The 16,989-nt window shown below is 41.6% G+C and overlaps 1 protein-coding gene across 4 annotated transcripts in view; it reads left to right on the forward strand.

Moving 5' to 3' along the window:
• NYAP2 (neuronal tyrosine-phosphorylated phosphoinositide-3-kinase adaptor 2) overlaps positions 1-16,989 on the forward strand; it is a 146,134-nt gene that overhangs the window by 57,606 nt on the left and 71,539 nt on the right. For all 4 annotated transcript variants that reach the window (XM_055817564.1, XM_055817562.1, XM_055817561.1 and 1 more), the window contains one exon: positions 5,425-5,723. In XM_055817564.1, coding sequence (XP_055673539.1) covers positions 5,425-5,723 — 299 coding nt within the window. The remainder of the gene's footprint in view (positions 1-5,424; positions 5,724-16,989) is intronic.

The following is a 16,989-nucleotide window of genomic DNA, read 5'->3' on the forward strand; positions in this document are numbered from 1 at the left end:
ATGAACTGCTGTTTGCTCAGTCAAACCAGCTCATATGCAATCTTTGAGTTAAGTATTTTTGTTCCTTTTGTATTTTTGCTGATGATTAGTCTTTTTATGATGGACTTATAAAAATCTTCCTACATCATCACAGTTAATTTTCTGTGACTTTTCGTCAGTCTGTGACTCAGACGGCTTCCCTGATGGGTTAGCTGCACATCATGGCAGGGTAGCACTCTGTGGGCTTGCAGCTAACTCCCCAGAGCAAAGACGACTGGCCATCCACATGCATTGTTTGCTCTGTATTTCATAGTTCTCCCCACTATTGCACAGGAGCCTACAGAGACCCCCAGCTCAGTTTCTGCTAGCTAACAAGCCAGTGTCTGTGACTGCGTCTTCCTGAAGCGCAGGAGGAGTGAGCAGGTGCTATTGAAATGCCTTCTCTTGATTGTCTGGAATTTCAAAACTCAGAAGGATGTTGGTAGACACAAACCTGCTGTGGTCCCAGACTGGGGTATATCACAGCAAAGAAATGGCAAAATACCTTCAAAGATGCCACGTCACCCACAGAGTACATGCCCCTTTCTCATGCTTAGGAGGTCAAGTCTTCTAATCAGCTGTAGTTCCCCTTTTGAACTTGGGGAGGAAAAGTCATAAAATCTCATGTAAAGGAGCACAGAAGGAAAAACAGAAACTGTGCAAAGGTAAGAACTACCAAGTGGTTCTTGGTGCCTGAGGCATGAAATTAATCCATTGTAAGTCTGAACCAGCAGGAGAATTTCTGGATGAATACCGAGAACAAGGGTAGATAGATGGCTGGGAAGCAAATGTAGCTCTAGGGTATTCTTACTTTTTGAGACTTAGATATTCCCAGGCATTCTCCTACTCTTTACAACTGCACTGAGGGATTTACTATTCACCATTGTTTATAGTTACAGCAGTAACACCAAGTAAAACAAAAGTTTTCACACAACTATTAATTTGTTTTCCAGGAATTATTCCAGGAAAATTTCCAGGAACATTGTTTAGTGGTGGACCTGATAGTGTTAGATTAATGGTTGGATTTCATAATCTTAAAGGTCTCTTCCAATTGAAGTGATTCCATGAATGAATTCAATTTCTGCCTGGACCAAGTAGTGAAACTTCACAGCAAATTAAAACTGTTATTTGCAATGCTAAGTCGGAACAGTGCAAATGAAAGAGACCGCACCAACTGAGGCAGGCAGTCTCTGGTTGCTTTTTCTTTGCCTTGTATCTTTCAGTAAAGTGATAAGTTAGAAAACTAAGAAAAATAACCTCTTAACAACTTGAAAATATATTCCTAGTCAATAGGAACATTACGACTCATGGCAAAGCAATGTGGAAATGACCTTGTCCGTACTTTGCCCATTTGGAGTACTCTTTGTGTTCATTTTTAATATTTAGTCCTCCTTCCTCTATAACTTGCCCTCTTGCGATAAAATGAATAATATAAAAGACTTTTCCTTCTGTAGTTCTTCAAACACATAAACAATTCAGTTATTCTGTGCTGTAGTTTGGTCAATGCTCCAGTGTTTACTTGTTAGAACAGAGCAGGCAGAGCACAGTAAGCTGAGCTGTAATGTGTCCAGGACTGTGATGATTACAGTTTATGTGCAGGCAGGCTGATAACGCAAGTAAGAGCAGCAGGGTCGGTGTGGTTTTATGCCAGTTCTGACCTCAGAAATCTCAGCTGACAAGTAAAACCTGTATTGGAGATGTAACAAGACTCATCAGATCCATCACTTGGAGCTCTTGTTCATATGTTAGAAATGAAAGCTGAAATCCACTAATGCTGATTAAAGGCAGATCCAACTCTTCTGGCGTTTGTTGTAATAACTCAATTCCAGTACCGCGTGGAAGAAGGATGGGAAGTTCGCTTGCTTACCTTTCAGTGCAGCCAAGGAGGGAGCATATAATCGGGCAGCACTCGATGGTCTACATTGGACTTATTAGGTAGGCTCTGGAGAAGTTCTGTAGCATCCTGTCTCTGAAAGAAGAGCTGCTTCAGAACTCTCTTCTTAAGGGTGTCTGGAGCCAACCCCGCTGCAATGCCCTTTTTTCCACCCACTGCACAGTCAGTCACTAGACCTAGGCAAATGCCCAAGTGCATTTTCAGCACAAAGTCAGCTTTGCTGTAAGTGTGTAATGTGAGTGATTGTATGATTAACTTGGTTTTCATATAATTCATGTCTCTCTTTGTAGACAAATGTCTTGCATTTTTAACGGTTATTTGAACGTTGTACATAATTCTTTGTCAGAGAATCAGTTGAACCTGGCCAAGTTCAAATTGAAACTTCCCAGAGGAATAATCCAAACCTGTATTTCCATATATATTAATAAACTGTGTAATACTTGCAGCAACTCAATACAGTTTTGAAATGAGATAGAACTCATTATCAGTACAATGAGGAGCACAGGCTCTTTCCTGTCAGAAATAATGGAGTGAGATCTACACAGTTACTTTCCCTCACTGTCTCTGTAGTCGTTTATGCAGCAAGGTGCATATAAATCTCTCTCAGCCTGTTGTGCTGTAGTGGGACATATACCAGCCCCAGCCAACTCCTGTGGTTGCAAGCAGTAGGACTACATAAATAAATCCTTTAATTCTGTCTGGTTTCATGATGTAGCATCAGCAGCACAGTGCATTGCAAAGCTGTATTGCACGAGTCCCAGTGGAGCTTCAGCACGCTGCTGCCTGAGGGTAGGGGATGCCACATTTGAAGTCTGCCATCCTGCTTTTGTGCTTGTGCTTCAGGTATGAGTCTGGAGTGACTCCTTTCTCTTTGCACCACGGTGGATTTAAGTCTGTATTACTGAGATGTGAACTTGACACTCCACCCAATGTTACACTTGCACTTAGTCAAGCTGTCCTAGGAAACACCTGCTGCCTGACACTCAGGAATCACTACCAGCACAAGTAACAATCCTCAGCCTTTTGTGATGAGACCAGGGTCCAGGAGCTAGAACTAGAGGCTAGACTTCTTCAGCCTGGAGTTTACAGTGCCTTACCATCAGCTGAAGGTTGGCTCCTATGCTCAAAGAGAAATGGACTCTCTTAAAAGTGGCTGACAAGAGGGAAATGGTGTCCTGCTGGTTTTGTCTAGTTCCTGAGCAGAGGATGTAGAATATCAAGACCAGATTTATTTCAGCCATGAAGCAGAACAGCAAGGTCTGTTCCTATCTGTATATCCAACCTCCCTCTGACCTGGCTATAGGCTGTTTATTCTGGAGTAAGTGTCAAAAGCTAGTAAAACGGATTTTCACCCATGATGTTGAAAGGAATTCAGTAAAGAATGAAAAAATTACGGGAAGGAAAAAGAAAGGACATGATTTAATTATTTAATGAGATAGCTCCTTTAGACACTGGACTTATGTTTTGAAAGTTTTGATTTCTGGAATACAAGATGCAGCACTTTGGCAAAACCGACATGCTTCGTATAAACGCAGTATCGTGTATTCCTAGGAAAAGGGTGAAACCTATCCCCTCCGTGAAATCTGTGCAAGTCCATCCAGAACAGAAACTGCCTTATAGCGTGTGGTTTAAACACGTCCATGCAGCAGTGAAGTAAATGTACTGATTAAATAGTGTAACCTGATAAGAATTTTAATGTCAGAGACATGACGAACTGAAATTGTGTTTGCTAAACGTGATTTATCCGATAGACTTAAGGAAGGAAGCAGACTCCCCACCTACGTTCTTCAGCATGTTTGGATAGAAATCTTCTTTAAATAATGTGACAGGCCCTTTTTGTAGTCCAGCGTCAGAGGATTATATTATTTTCAGAACAATTTATGAAAGATTAGTAGAGGCATAGTTAATCATTTAAATTAGGTACAGGTTTTTTATTAATCTTCAAACTAATGAATTCTACCTCTTGATCCTTCTGGCTGGAAATCCCTCTGGAATAGATGCCAATTAGGATTTGGTAATAACTTGATTATGAACATGGACCAGTATATGCATATGCATGACATGCATGTATGCACGTGTGTGTGTCCATGTGCAGGTAGGTGTCAGTGTCCCTGGAGTGTGGCACGTTTGGTTAGACCTGTTCCATTGTTACCAGTTTGGAAAGTGGACCTTTCCACTAGTGGAAATAAAAAAATGCAAGGACTATAGTAAGCAAACTGAGGTTCTGTTTTATCATGCACAAAGTTGTGCATTGCATGGTGCCAGTCTGATGCTTTTAGGACAATTAGATACAGCTTAAGTATTTCCTACAAAGAAGGTGGAGACAGTTATCAGGGAATGATAACTGAAGAATGAAACCTTACTCACTCTTCACATGAACTGTTGAAAAATGTTCTTGTCTTTTAAAGAAGGAGGTGTGTTTCAGTACCAAATAAACTGCACCAGCCCAAGGCAACTTTGAATAGGAAACTTACAGAGGAGCAGACTTGACCCTGCTTAGAGCTTCATGCTGCGTGACGGGGAAATAGGAGGTAATTAGGGCTTTCTGTGCCTTCACAGTTCACATACTGACATTTCTACATGCCCATGGTGGTACCATTTCAGACCACCTTTCAAACAGGCCCATGTTGATCTGTGTGTGTTGCTGAGTTTCTTTGCATAGTCACTGAATTGCCTTAGTTGAAATATGCTATAGGTTTACGGTATAAGCATTAGTAAGAGCTGTTTATCAGAACTGATAAGTGTGCATGAGTATACAGGAATAATACCAGGTTCTCAGTCCTGCCATCCACAATACAATGTACTACTTGGTAGGACAGCACTTGTTTCAGCTGAGCTTTCCTTCTTCTGTACCTGTGTTTCTGAGTGGCTGGAGGTTATTTTCTTCCTGGTGTCCCACAGCCCACTGCCTTTTCATCTTCTACGCTTGTTAGTCTGATGCTGCTTATGTTGCAGCTTCATGTGGATTTGATGAGATATTGAATGTTCAGTTTCCTATATTCAAGTAATTTTTAGAGCATTTCTTTCTCTTACCATTCTTTAATCTGAATCAAAATGATTAATTGGGCCCCAAGAGCCCCAAGTACCTGAGTGACTGTAGTCAAAGACAAGTGCAGGGGAGTGGGGATCAATACACGATGTTGCATTTATAAAGCAATATTCTTTGCCTTACTTGCAGTCTCTTGTCTTCCTTAAAACTCAGTTCTGACTTCTCAGGCTTGAGATTTGTTCTAAATACAATCTATAGTCACAATGCCATGAAACCTGAACAAAAGCTTTTCTCAATTTCTTTTAAAATTTTTAGTGAGTGCATAGTGGTATATCTGTGTTTTAGTTGTTGGCAATTTATGTTAAAAATAGATTATTCTAGTAGTCATCTTGTTTTAAGAGCATTGCTTGTTTCCAAATTGAAGAATACAATCTACTTATCACAGGCAGAACTGAGACTCTGGTTCCAGGTACAACTGAGTCAAAGGTGGATCATTTACTTATGTGCGTGTTTTCTCTTACAGCATAGGTGGAGAAGTAGTGAGAGGAAATGAAGGAAGCTATGTGGGGAAACATTTCCGCATGGGATTTATGACAATGCCTGCTCCTCAGGACAGACTGCCACATCCTTGCTCCAGTGGCTTTACCGTGAGATCCCAGTCTCTTCATTCTGTTGGAGGAACTGATGATGAAAGTAGCAGCTCTCGTAAGCAGCCGCCTCCAAAACCTAAGCGAGACCCCAGCACCAAACTGAGCACCTCATCTGAAACAGTCAACACTGGAACAACAAGTAAAAGTGGGAAACTACCGGACAGGACCGAAGGTAAACACTGTAATTCTTTGGAAAAAAGGTTTTTGGTGACCTAGTGTTAAGTTTATCCAGCTGATAATCTTGCTTTTAAGAATTACTTGTATGTTTCCCTGTCTGTGGGACAGTGCCAGTACAGATACGCTAGATCACTGTTCTTTCAATTTTGGACCAGTGGATAATTGCCAACCTTTGACATTTCTTACAGACTGCACCACTTATATGGCCTTGTTATATACTGGGGAATGAGCTGAATTTTTTCAAATGAAGGGGAAAAGAGATTGCTGTCAGATGGCACGTAGGACAATGTTATCTGCGCTGATACCACTCACTATATCACTAGCACTGTGAAAACCACAGCTTTGGAAAGGGTACTCCTCCACAAAGAATACTGCATGGCCCTAAACCTCTACAACAAGGAAATATCATCCAATGATAAAAATTGTACCCGCTATGATATAATGCATTGCCCAAATTTTCTGTTTGCAAATGAGTCTACGTTTTCTTTTCCCATTCCTCCCGGTTACATTTCAGACAATACAGCATTCAGAAGAAAATAAACAAATGTGTTGAAAAAGGGTATCGCTTCCTGTCCTGGCTTCAGCTGGGATAGGGTTGATTTTCTTCTTAGCAGTTGGTGTAGTGCTGTGTTTTGGATTGGGTGTGAGAAGAACGTTGATGGCACACTGATGGTTTTGGTTGTTGCTGGGTAACGTTTATCCAAGTCAAGGGCTTTTCAGATTCTTGGGTCCTTCCAGTGAGAGGGCTGGAGGGGCATGGGAAACCGGGAGGGGACACAGCCAGGAGAGCTGACCTGAGCTAGGCAAAGGGATATTCCATACCATATGACATCATGTTGAGTACATAAGCTGGGGGAAGGAGGAGGAAGGCAGGGACATTCCCCATTATGGCATTTGTCTTCCTGAGTAACTGTTACTGGTGACGGAGCCCTGCTTTCCTGGAAATGGCTGAACACCTGCCTGCTGATGGGAAGTAGTGAATGAATTCCTTGTTTTGTTTTTCTTGTGTGTGCGGCTTTTGCTTTCCTTATTAAATTATTCTTATCTCAACCTTTGAATTTTACATTCCTTTCACATTCTCCTCCCCATCCCTCTGGGTGAGGGGGAGTGAGCAAGTAGCTGTGTGGTGCTTGGTTGCTGGCTGGGGTTAAACCACGACACTTCCTTACTCTGAACTACTAAAGATAAAATAACACTACAGGGATCTTCTCCTTCCTTTCTTCCATGCTGGAAATGCATTTTGTGCAGCAGTAGGACCTGCTGTACTCCCTGCTAGGAGAGATCAGGATGACTCTGCTTCACAATGTGAACTGTAAGAAGGAACCCTTAGGGACAAATGGGTTTGATCAGTGCTGGTCTTTCCCACTGCTATGTTACATATCAGTTTTGACATCCCATGCAGTATGTTGTACTCTTAGTGCGCATCCCTTTTACTTGTTGTTGTGGCCAGAAATACTTGTTAGTAGTATTCATGCTACAACCCCTTTTATGGAAATCTGATTTTAAACAATCATCAGTGATCAGGATGCAAAGGAATGTGTAATTCAACTGCTGGCACATGTGTCTACAATTGCAAGGTTGAACACAAACACTGAACAAAACTGTAGATTTATTTATGCTTTTGTTGGTAGTTATTTTGCATATGACACCTAGCATTACTTCCATAGCCTGACCTCTACAGTGACCATTATTACATTAAGCCCACTGAACAGACTAATATGACAAATCCAAGCATTAAGTAGCTTCCCTTAATAAAAGCAGTTTACCACAATTTTACTGGAGCAAGCCTTACACAGAAACCATTCAGATTTGTGCCACAGACAGATTTAAAATCTCATAGCAGAAAGTCTCTCAACTCCTATATTTAATACAAAAGAATACAAGGCACAAACTTCTCAGTCTGATATGCTCTGAGGTGAAAGGTGGGAGCTTTTAAGTTACCCAGAAGTATTTAAAAAAAAAATTATATTTAAAAATATTTTAAAAATTCCTTAATATATATTAGCACTATTTCTTCCTGAGTCTGCATAACCAGAATTATCAAAGCTAAATTAATTTTGTTTTGCAGACAGGGCAGTAAGATAGGCTCTAACGTTTTCTAACTTGTTTAATGAATATTCCTGCAAGTGTGCATTGAGTCACACAGTATACTGTGCTCTTTAGTATAGCTGACCTTGGCATATCTCTAGGATGATTAGAAATGAGGTCTGGTTTACATCTACCCCCCAGCCCTTTTCCTCATTTACAGAGAAGCAAAAGACTTTGACAGCCTTAAAGTAGCAATAATGATAATGATAACTGAAGTGCATCCAGGTATTTTACCAATCTCACAGAAGTTATGGCAGACTCCTTAAGCAGCGTGTGTCCTCATGGAGCCAGGTCTTCTTCAGCACTATTATTACGGAAGGTTCTGAAAGTTTTGTTTCCTTTCCCTCATCTCCTCCTGCCATCTGATATTTGACATCAAGGATGTAATATGTAGTCACGGCCCTTCTGACAGATTTTGAAAGTTGAGATTGATTGACATTTCTGTTTCTAAGGCCAAGTACCCCTTTGTCTCCTCCCGCTCTGCTCAGGTTGAGCTTGATCAGTCCCATCACATGATGGTTATGAGTGACATGCGTGGTATTGTAATAGTGTTCACTGACAATGGTACTACTACCCCATAGTACTAAGTATTGCAGAGCATCTTGGAATCATTATTCTAATAAAAAGCTGAATATTCATAGCATGATCTCTGTAAAGAACTGATGAATGAGTAATACTCCATCACTAGCATAAAAATTCATACAATGTAATGCGTACAATGTGTGACTAAATACCTTCATGGAATATTGAGAATCAATGTGATACTTCATATATGACCTGTATTATATTCAATTTGCTGGTTTATATGTGGTGTAGCAATGGGCACTTCTAGACTCTCATGAAGTTCCTGGAGATTTTGAATTGACAGAACCCTTGAACTATATAATTTTTTAGTTTGTTCAGAGTATCTGCCCTGTTTGTATGTATCTGGTGTTATATGTGCCAGATTTATAGGGGTTTCATCAAAGAGTTTGATAGATATAAAATAAGATCAGATTGTAAGGTTTTTTTGAAGTAACCAATCATATTTTAATGTCTGAGATATACTCAAAGGTGGTACGATACGGTGTTTGAGTGAACAGGCTGGATTTCTGAAATGCTTTCCTGTCACCAGGAGAGGCTTTGTTATCACCTGTGCACTCCAAGGTAGCAAGTTTGTTTTGATGAAAGAATTTTCACAGTCATCATCTGGCTAGCATAGCAATACTTATATAAAAACCGTGCTCATACGTTCATGAGTATATCTAGAGATGAGCAGCACTAGATGAAAGTCAATTACCTGCAGTATTGAATTGATAGAAACATTAAACCAGCTTTGTCCCAGAATATGAAATTATTACTGTTGCTCTACAATTAGTTCCAGGCAAATTTAGTATCTGAAATTGTTCCTAGGTCAAAGAAACCTGTGAAGCTCTGATTCTGCCAGTCTGGTTTTTATGTGCAAGTGGTAAAGTTTTTCCTTATCTAATAGTTCTCATTCTAGTAGCAGTCTTGGAATTCAAGGAATAGTAAAGCCTTGTCTTCCGGTTTCAGATGAGATAGTCCATAAGAAGCAATGTTCCTGTTCTCTTAGGGAGGTCTTTCGAAACTCAAGTCCAAGAACACTCAGGTTTAACTTTCAGTCACTGCTGTCCGTATTGTACCCAGATATTTGTGTATGCATATGTCTCACACATTTGTGTGTATATGTGGTATTTGCAGGCTGAATGGCTACAGCTTTTTCAAGGAACTATGGAAAACAATGATGAAAAACCTTATTGTTTCTCCAACTATTGTGGAATCTCTACAAAGGAGTTGTCACACAATTGTTCCCAGCTCATTTTTTTTATGGCAATGCAGAATAATTCAGACTATAATGTCTATTCTCTGACCCTGTGGCTACTTTGAAAAGGAATTTGCTACATTTCCTAGGCAACCAAGGGCAGCCTCACCACTCATTTTTATTAAATATGTTTACTTTTTGCTTTTTGATAAGGATCCAATTTATACAAACAAAAGCAGTTACTGATGGTAACATTTGTTCTTTTTCTGATCACGGTAAAGTCAAAATATTGAATCCATCCCATCATAATAACTACCATAACATTAGATTATGTTTTGAATATGAATCTGACCTTACTGCAGAAGTGACAGAAGAAATTTGGTCATGAGCTTAAAAGACCTTTTCCTCCTGAAGCACAAATAGCATCAGTAACAGCCATGCTGGATCTGTACACTTTTGTTATAAGTGTTCTTCCAAATTTGTGGGAGTGTGAGAATCTTCTTTTAAGTTGCAATGACATGTATTAACCCTGTCTCATTGTGCAGCAGTGTCATAATGCTTTGGTTTGGCTGTTTCATCCCAGTCTATCTTGGCTCTGCCCGAAAGAGTGCTCTCCAGCCTGAAGGCCTCATTCTCCTTAACGACTATAATTTTGTGGCTGTCTTTCCACACTTGTGTTCCTTCTTATGCTTCAATACTCCTTTTTTACTCTTCTGGCTACCTCTCATATGCACCCACTGAACGCCTTCCACCCATTGCATTTCTTCTCTCTGACAGATTTCTAGAAAGTTGTTTTTAAAAATGTGGGTTGTCTTTTCTGCAGAGTGTTCAAACTCTGGTAGGAACAGCAAACAAATGTAGCTGTGCTCCATACATTGCACTCTGGAAGCAAAAAGTAAACTGAAAAGGGTAATTTTAAATAATATTTCAGCATGGAAGACATATCTAATCTTGATCCTGAAAGGCTCTTTATTGAGAAAGCACAGGAGTTTAATTAATTGATGTGCTTTCAGTGCCCAATCTTGCAGAAAAAGGAATTAATAAAACAGTATAATTGGTGAATGTAACCAGCCTCAAGCAGTGTTTTTTGTGGACACTGCATGTCCACAAGAAAGGTTTACAGATCCACTGCAGTGCAAACATAAATGAAGAGCTGTAAGTGAATTGCATTTTGAAAGTCAGCTTTTTGTTTAAATCCCGTTTAGTAATACAGATGACGACTACGTTATATAAATATGTGAACATGAAATAGTTATAATGCAATTTTTGTATGCATAATATACACATGTATGTATCATGAAAATGCAAGTTGTGTGTGCTTGCATGTACTTTCAAACATGTGCACCCAAGTGCAAATTAAAACTCAGAGCAGCATTTTTAAAATGCTATTCATGGTTGTAATTTTGATCCTGCCAGAGCCCACGGTAAATTGTCTGATACGAAAATGGTTGCAGGAATCCCCACCTCTTGAACCCATTCAATTTGTTTAGTGTTTTCCTTCTGTGTGTCATGTGTAGAATAAGATATTCTTCTTGCTGCTTTCTAAGCCTGTGCAGTAGAAACCTCTCTCTGTTGCTCAGCCAGGTCTAAACGTGGGCAACTTGTAAGGAAAATTTTCCTTTGGAGAAAAACAATTACAGTAACTGTAACTGGGGTTGCAGTCCAGCTGGTCTCTCTCATAAATCTAGTTTTCTGTCAGCTGGACTGGCGACTCTGCATTGTAAACTTGAACTTCTGCTACTCTCATTAAACTGAACTTGGATTGAAGGGATTTAGCACTTTTGCTGTTTTTTGCATAGTGCTGGTTTCCTTTTATTTCCTACCTTAGCCAATAATGTATTTAACCTGAACTTTGAAATAGTGTCCTCTGCGGTAACCATGTCATGTCCTTACTTATAGCCAGGTCTTATTCCTACATCTTTTCATCTGTGCCTACTAAAAGAAGAAATATCACTCATGCACCCTATTCAGACCTAATGAGTCTTAAAGCGACTGACAGATGAGTTCGGGTGGGTATAGCTGTGGGCAGTTTAAGATGCTACTGCTTCTGGGCTATCTGCATGGCCTCCTGCCAGATGTGACAACCCAGCGCTGATGTAGCAGAATGCAATATTTTAGGAATGGATCTTTGAGACACAGATGCTTCTGCACCGCCTGGCTGCTGGGCAGGAGCTGTGGCAGGGGAGTGGGGTGGGCAGGTCTGGTGAGAAGCATCCTGTGGCAAAGTTTGTCAGAGCCCCACGCAGTAAGCATGGGGCTCACGTGGATGGCTTTTGCAGTGTGCTCCCTCTTAGTGAGGGCCAGTTGTCACTGTGGCTTGAGATGCTGCTGCAATGCTGGGGTGTGGGTTGGTGAACAGGGAAATGTCAGGCTGTGTGGCTGTGCCAAGATGGGGTGTGCTGCCTTCTGAGGTCTAGCCTCCGAAGCATCCTCCCAGGGCATGGGCTCCTCAGCCAGCTGCTCAGCTGCAGCCCCTGTGTGCCATTGTGCCTGAGAGGCCTGACTGTTTGGGTGTTGTGCACTGTATGTTTTTTAGCTCATTTTCCTCTTTCCTACAGCCTGCTCTGTATTTTAAGCACAGCATTCTGACACATGGAAAGCTCCAGCTCGTGTCCACATTAGCTATACAGGCATAATGCAAGCTGGTATTCAGCCACGTGTAAAGCAGTGTCTGTTTTCCTTCACATACCTGAATCTGATTCTCGATCTCAGTGCTGCATTACCCATTCTTTTTTGTACACTGTAATGTATCTCTTGGGGAATGTGAGGCTTGAGGGGGCTTAACTTGAAACTGCACACTGGGAGAAGGCAGCTGGCAATGATAGAGGGAAAAGTCAAAGCCAGTGTCAGAAAGCACATGCCCTGTTGTCAGTAGAGTGAGGTGGAGCTGGCTTTTAACTACCATACGAGACTCCAGAGAACTGCCCTGCACGTCCAGCTGGCACAGGGATGGATAACAGTGCTTTCAGCAGCACTAGAGCAATGCAGTCTCTACTAGAAACCTAGACCTTCCTTCCCTTTGTCCAGCTCTGCATCCCAGCAGCCTCCTTGCTGCTGCAGTGGTTAAAAGGCTGGAGGAGAGCACCGGCCTGACTTCACTGTGGGGCTGCCCAGCAGCCCCTCTGCTGTCCTTGGCCCCTTTGGTTGCTGAAGCAGCTTGTTCCCACTGACCTGTAGCAGGAAGGACACAGAAAAGAGTTGGGTCTATTCTGTAGCATTTAATAGCGTAGAGATTTTCAGAGGCTTTGCTTTTCAAGGGGTGGAGGGATGGGTGGTGGTTTTTCAGTGGTTTGGGGGTTTGGTTTTCTTTGGTTTTGCTGATCTTTCAGTTTGTCCCTCCCTGCAGCGGTCAGTTTTCAGATTGCTGCTCCCAGAGCTGGGTTACTTTCCTGCCTACCACCTCCTGCAGCCCTTCATCTTTCCAGGTCTATTTTCTGGTCCCTTAGATAAGGGAGGGCAAGGGCGAAGGAAGGAATGAAAGCAGCCACTCTTATAGCTGCTATAATAGCTTTCTGCGCAGAGCAATGAGCACAATGTGATTTTTGGAGGGATTTATAAACAAGTTTTGAAGCCACAGAGGGAGTATGTTCTTACCCTCAAGGCACATATGCATACTCATTAACGTTAATGGAAGCTGCAAGCATTGAACAGAAAATAGACCATGCAGTGGTAAAAGACACGAAGATCTAGTTACCCACTTGGGAATTGCATTGTGCCCAAGACTTGGCAGTTGGTACTTTAGCTACGTTGTGCTAGTCTATCTTGTGTACTTAGTGTCCTTTTTTTTCTTCTTTTTAATTTAACAGAGTTGCTTTATATATTCCTCATCTCTCTCTTCAAATTAGGGTGTTGCTCATTTGCTGAGAGATACTGCACCTATGTAAAAAAGCACAAAATTAAATGTGTAGCCCCCCTGCAGTACAGATATCTCTCTGCTTTCAAGGGTGATGGAAGCTGTGATGTTCTTGATAATGGAAAAGTCTTAATAATGCAAGTTCAGGGAGTGCTGTGCTGATTCACCAGACTGACTGCAAATGCAGCTAGTACAGAAGGAGGCTGCCTGCCCTAGGCTAAGGCTAGTAAGCCCTGCTAAATGCTTGTGACTCCTGCTGAGTGTGGGGGCTTTTCTGTACTGTGTACCCGAGTGTTTCAGGGCTCAGGAGAGATTATAAGCCTGGTGGCAACCCAAGATCCAAACTGCACTTGTGAATTCACGCCATTCTGCCCTGGAATTAGCAAACCATCTAGGACCTCAAAGCACTCTTGGGTATAATGCAGGCATGCTGAACAAGAGACTTTCTCCAGGGTGCTGCCACGCTGAGGTCGCTGACTGTATAGGGCCACTGTAGTCCCTAGAAGCACCAACAAGGGAAGGAAATGTAAGCCAGTTATTCATGCAGTCAGCTGTGATCTAGGAGTATTAGCACAGGTTTCACAGCATATGAAAGTCACTAGGCTGCTTTTAGAGCCAACCCAGCCCTGGAAGTACTTCAGCTGTGCTCTTGAGGTGTCTGAAACAATAACCTTTACCAGAAAGACTAAAAAAGTAGAGAGAGTTTCTGAAGAAAGCTATCATGTGGCTGCTCTTGTCCACTGTGTGGTTCATCTGCAACCTTGATAGACAGCCCCTATGTAACTGGAAGGTTATAGTGTCAATAAATCCATTTATTATCACCAGGTCACTGTATGTCAAGCCTGAAATACTGCTATAAAAAACTGTAAGTCATTGCATTTGTGACTGTATTTCATTTTTTATTTTGTTTATACCTCAGGGAACCATAATAACAGGGCCTTCTCAGCATTTCCACCTGCGAGCTGAAATACTATGAAACACTAGATATTTGCATTATTTTACATCACTGAATGTTCTGAAATCAGGGCCAGGAGAGGAGGGGAGGAGAAATCCAGGTAATTCCCTTGCCTCATTTTGACAGCCCTTCAGAATTTGTTAAGTAAAATGAAATGCCCATGAAACTACAAAAATGTATTGGAATACTCATACTACGTTTTGGTTTTCCATATTGTCTTTGGCATGTCTGTTAAAGGCATTGTGCACAAATGAGTAAGGGCTTGAGAGATCAGACTGAAATCCTGAAGTCCTTGTTTACTTCCAGAGCTGGTCTGTGATAATGGGGTGAGGCATGACTGAGCTCTCTACACATTTCCTGCCATAAGGTTGATACTGGAGGCGAAGGGTGTGTGTGTGTGTCAAGCACCCTACACCCACATTGGCTTTACTTGGAACACATAGTGCTTAACAGAATCACATCTCAAGAGATTTAGTTTGGCTTCAGGTGAAGTCCTCATGGCTATCCTCTATTTCATTGGTATTTTCCTTCCAATGCCTGTTTGAATGTAGTAGTCTTGGTTGGTGCACTGATGTGCTGCTTTCGTCTCTTCCACTTGGTTTAATGCTGGATGACATCAAGCAACATATACCTGACATGCTACAACTGTGTTTGGCACTTCATGCTTTTCAGTTCATACGTGTGCAAACAGTGCTGTGTTGGGATAACGTGCACAGTAGTGACAGCTCAAGAGAGCGCAGCTTCCTTTTTGCAATGCCATCAGCTGAGCCTTGAGGTCACAGTCTATCAGCCTGGGCTTTCCACAGATGCACGAGGAGGGAAATAAAACAAGCACACAGAAATTTTTGTGCTAATTTGAGTGGTCATAACTTTGAACTGCTGGCATGTCAAACAAGAAGCACATCCCCCAATAGCCAGTATGATTTGCAGCTGGCTGCTGGTTCAGGGTGGGAGAAGGCTTAGACATAGGAAGTAAAAAGCTGGAGCATGGTGTACTTATCATCAAGAGGCATAACTTAATATCCATTTCCAGTGCAGTGGTATAACATTTGCCATGGCTTCCATTATTTCTCCCAGATAATCATGAACAATACTCTGCTTTCAAATTCACAACCAGCTTGCATGTAACAACCGAATAATTCCAGCTTCTCTTATTCTCAGTAGTAAAACAAAATCAGTACAGGACTCTAAGCAGAAACATACCTTGAAAAAACTCAACTGTCTTGGGAGCAGTATAACTTTTGGGGGTTTGGCCTTAACAGTGCTTTCTGGGATGAAGATTTCTGGCATTTTCCCCTTCATGCATGACTGCCAAGGGAGCTGTCTCCCATTTCCTCTTGGTAGAATACTGAAGGATGGCTTGGCTATAAATCTTCCCTTAGGGTCGGTGTGGTAATGCCACGAGTCTCCTCAACTGGGGAAGTTTTAATAGGGTTATGTTTTTGCTTATTGCAGTGGAAGTCTCTTAATACTTGGATTTTGATGAATAAGATGGTAAGTAATCCTTTGATTAAAAGGAAAAAAAAATCACAACCAAAAAAAGCAAACAGAAATGTGCACCAAGCACAAAGTTGAAGCTATACCAGTAGTGTGGATTCAAAAACTTTTTAATATGTCTAGCCTGTTTATTTTCTTAAATATAAGTTTTTGCAAACAAAAGCTTTGAAGCTCAACATATTCTATGGTTCTGAATTATTTGTTATTTTCTGTTAAAGATGAGATAATTTTTACAGCTGTTGTGGATAAATATCTATGGTGACTAATTGCCGTAAGATCCCAGTGCTGCAAATACATGCCTGCATGTGAGTAAGTGTTATACCAAACGGAGACTTCTGTAGATACTACCAACCATCTCCCAGTGGTGTAAGTGGGGGAGCAAGGCTCTTTACAGCTCTGCCACTGGCTTGGATGACCTTGAGCATTTCATTTGGCTCTCAGTGTCCCAGATTTCTCCTTTGTAAAATAGAGATAGTGCAAGGGCTTTGTTTTGTGGAGTAGTTTGCAATCAACTTATGATCAGAGTATTTCTGCTCACAGTCAAAACTTGGGCTACGTGTGTGAGTGCTTTTGTGAACAGCAGTGTAGAAAGAGGCTTTTGAGCAGAGAAGGGAATACGTGAAAAAGACTGTCCTTGCTTAACATGACATTCTACAAATGTGGCAGGGTTTAATTTGTGAACTCAGGGCAGTCACTGTGGAAACGAGGACTTCAAGCAGCTTCTCAGCATAGGAACTGCACAAGTTCCCTTTCCTAACCTCCTGTTGGTATCACTGATGCTGCAGTGCATGAATAAGATGGCAAAACCTGGGCTGGAATTATGGCCCTGCTCTGTGAAATACTGAATGCCGTCAGTTTACAGCACAGCTAGTCCCAGGAGATGGTAAGTAACAACCCCCCTCAGAGCTTAAGCTGTTCTGTGCTGTCCTCTACCAGAGGCTGTGCGTCAGTGGTATGGATGAATTCCTGCAAAGAGCTTTGCTTCTGAGCAACAGCAAAATGAAGCAGGCTGTAAACACTGGGTTATAGCTTCTGGTTTCCTGTAGTGGTGCAACTGCTCAAAGCGTGGGTGCATCCCTGTGTCCTAATGACAGTAAGAGTAGGTG

This window comes from Falco peregrinus, chromosome 12, assembly GCF_023634155.1.
Source record: "Falco peregrinus isolate bFalPer1 chromosome 12, bFalPer1.pri, whole genome shotgun sequence".
Taxonomy (NCBI): Eukaryota; Metazoa; Chordata; class Aves; order Falconiformes; family Falconidae; genus Falco; species Falco peregrinus.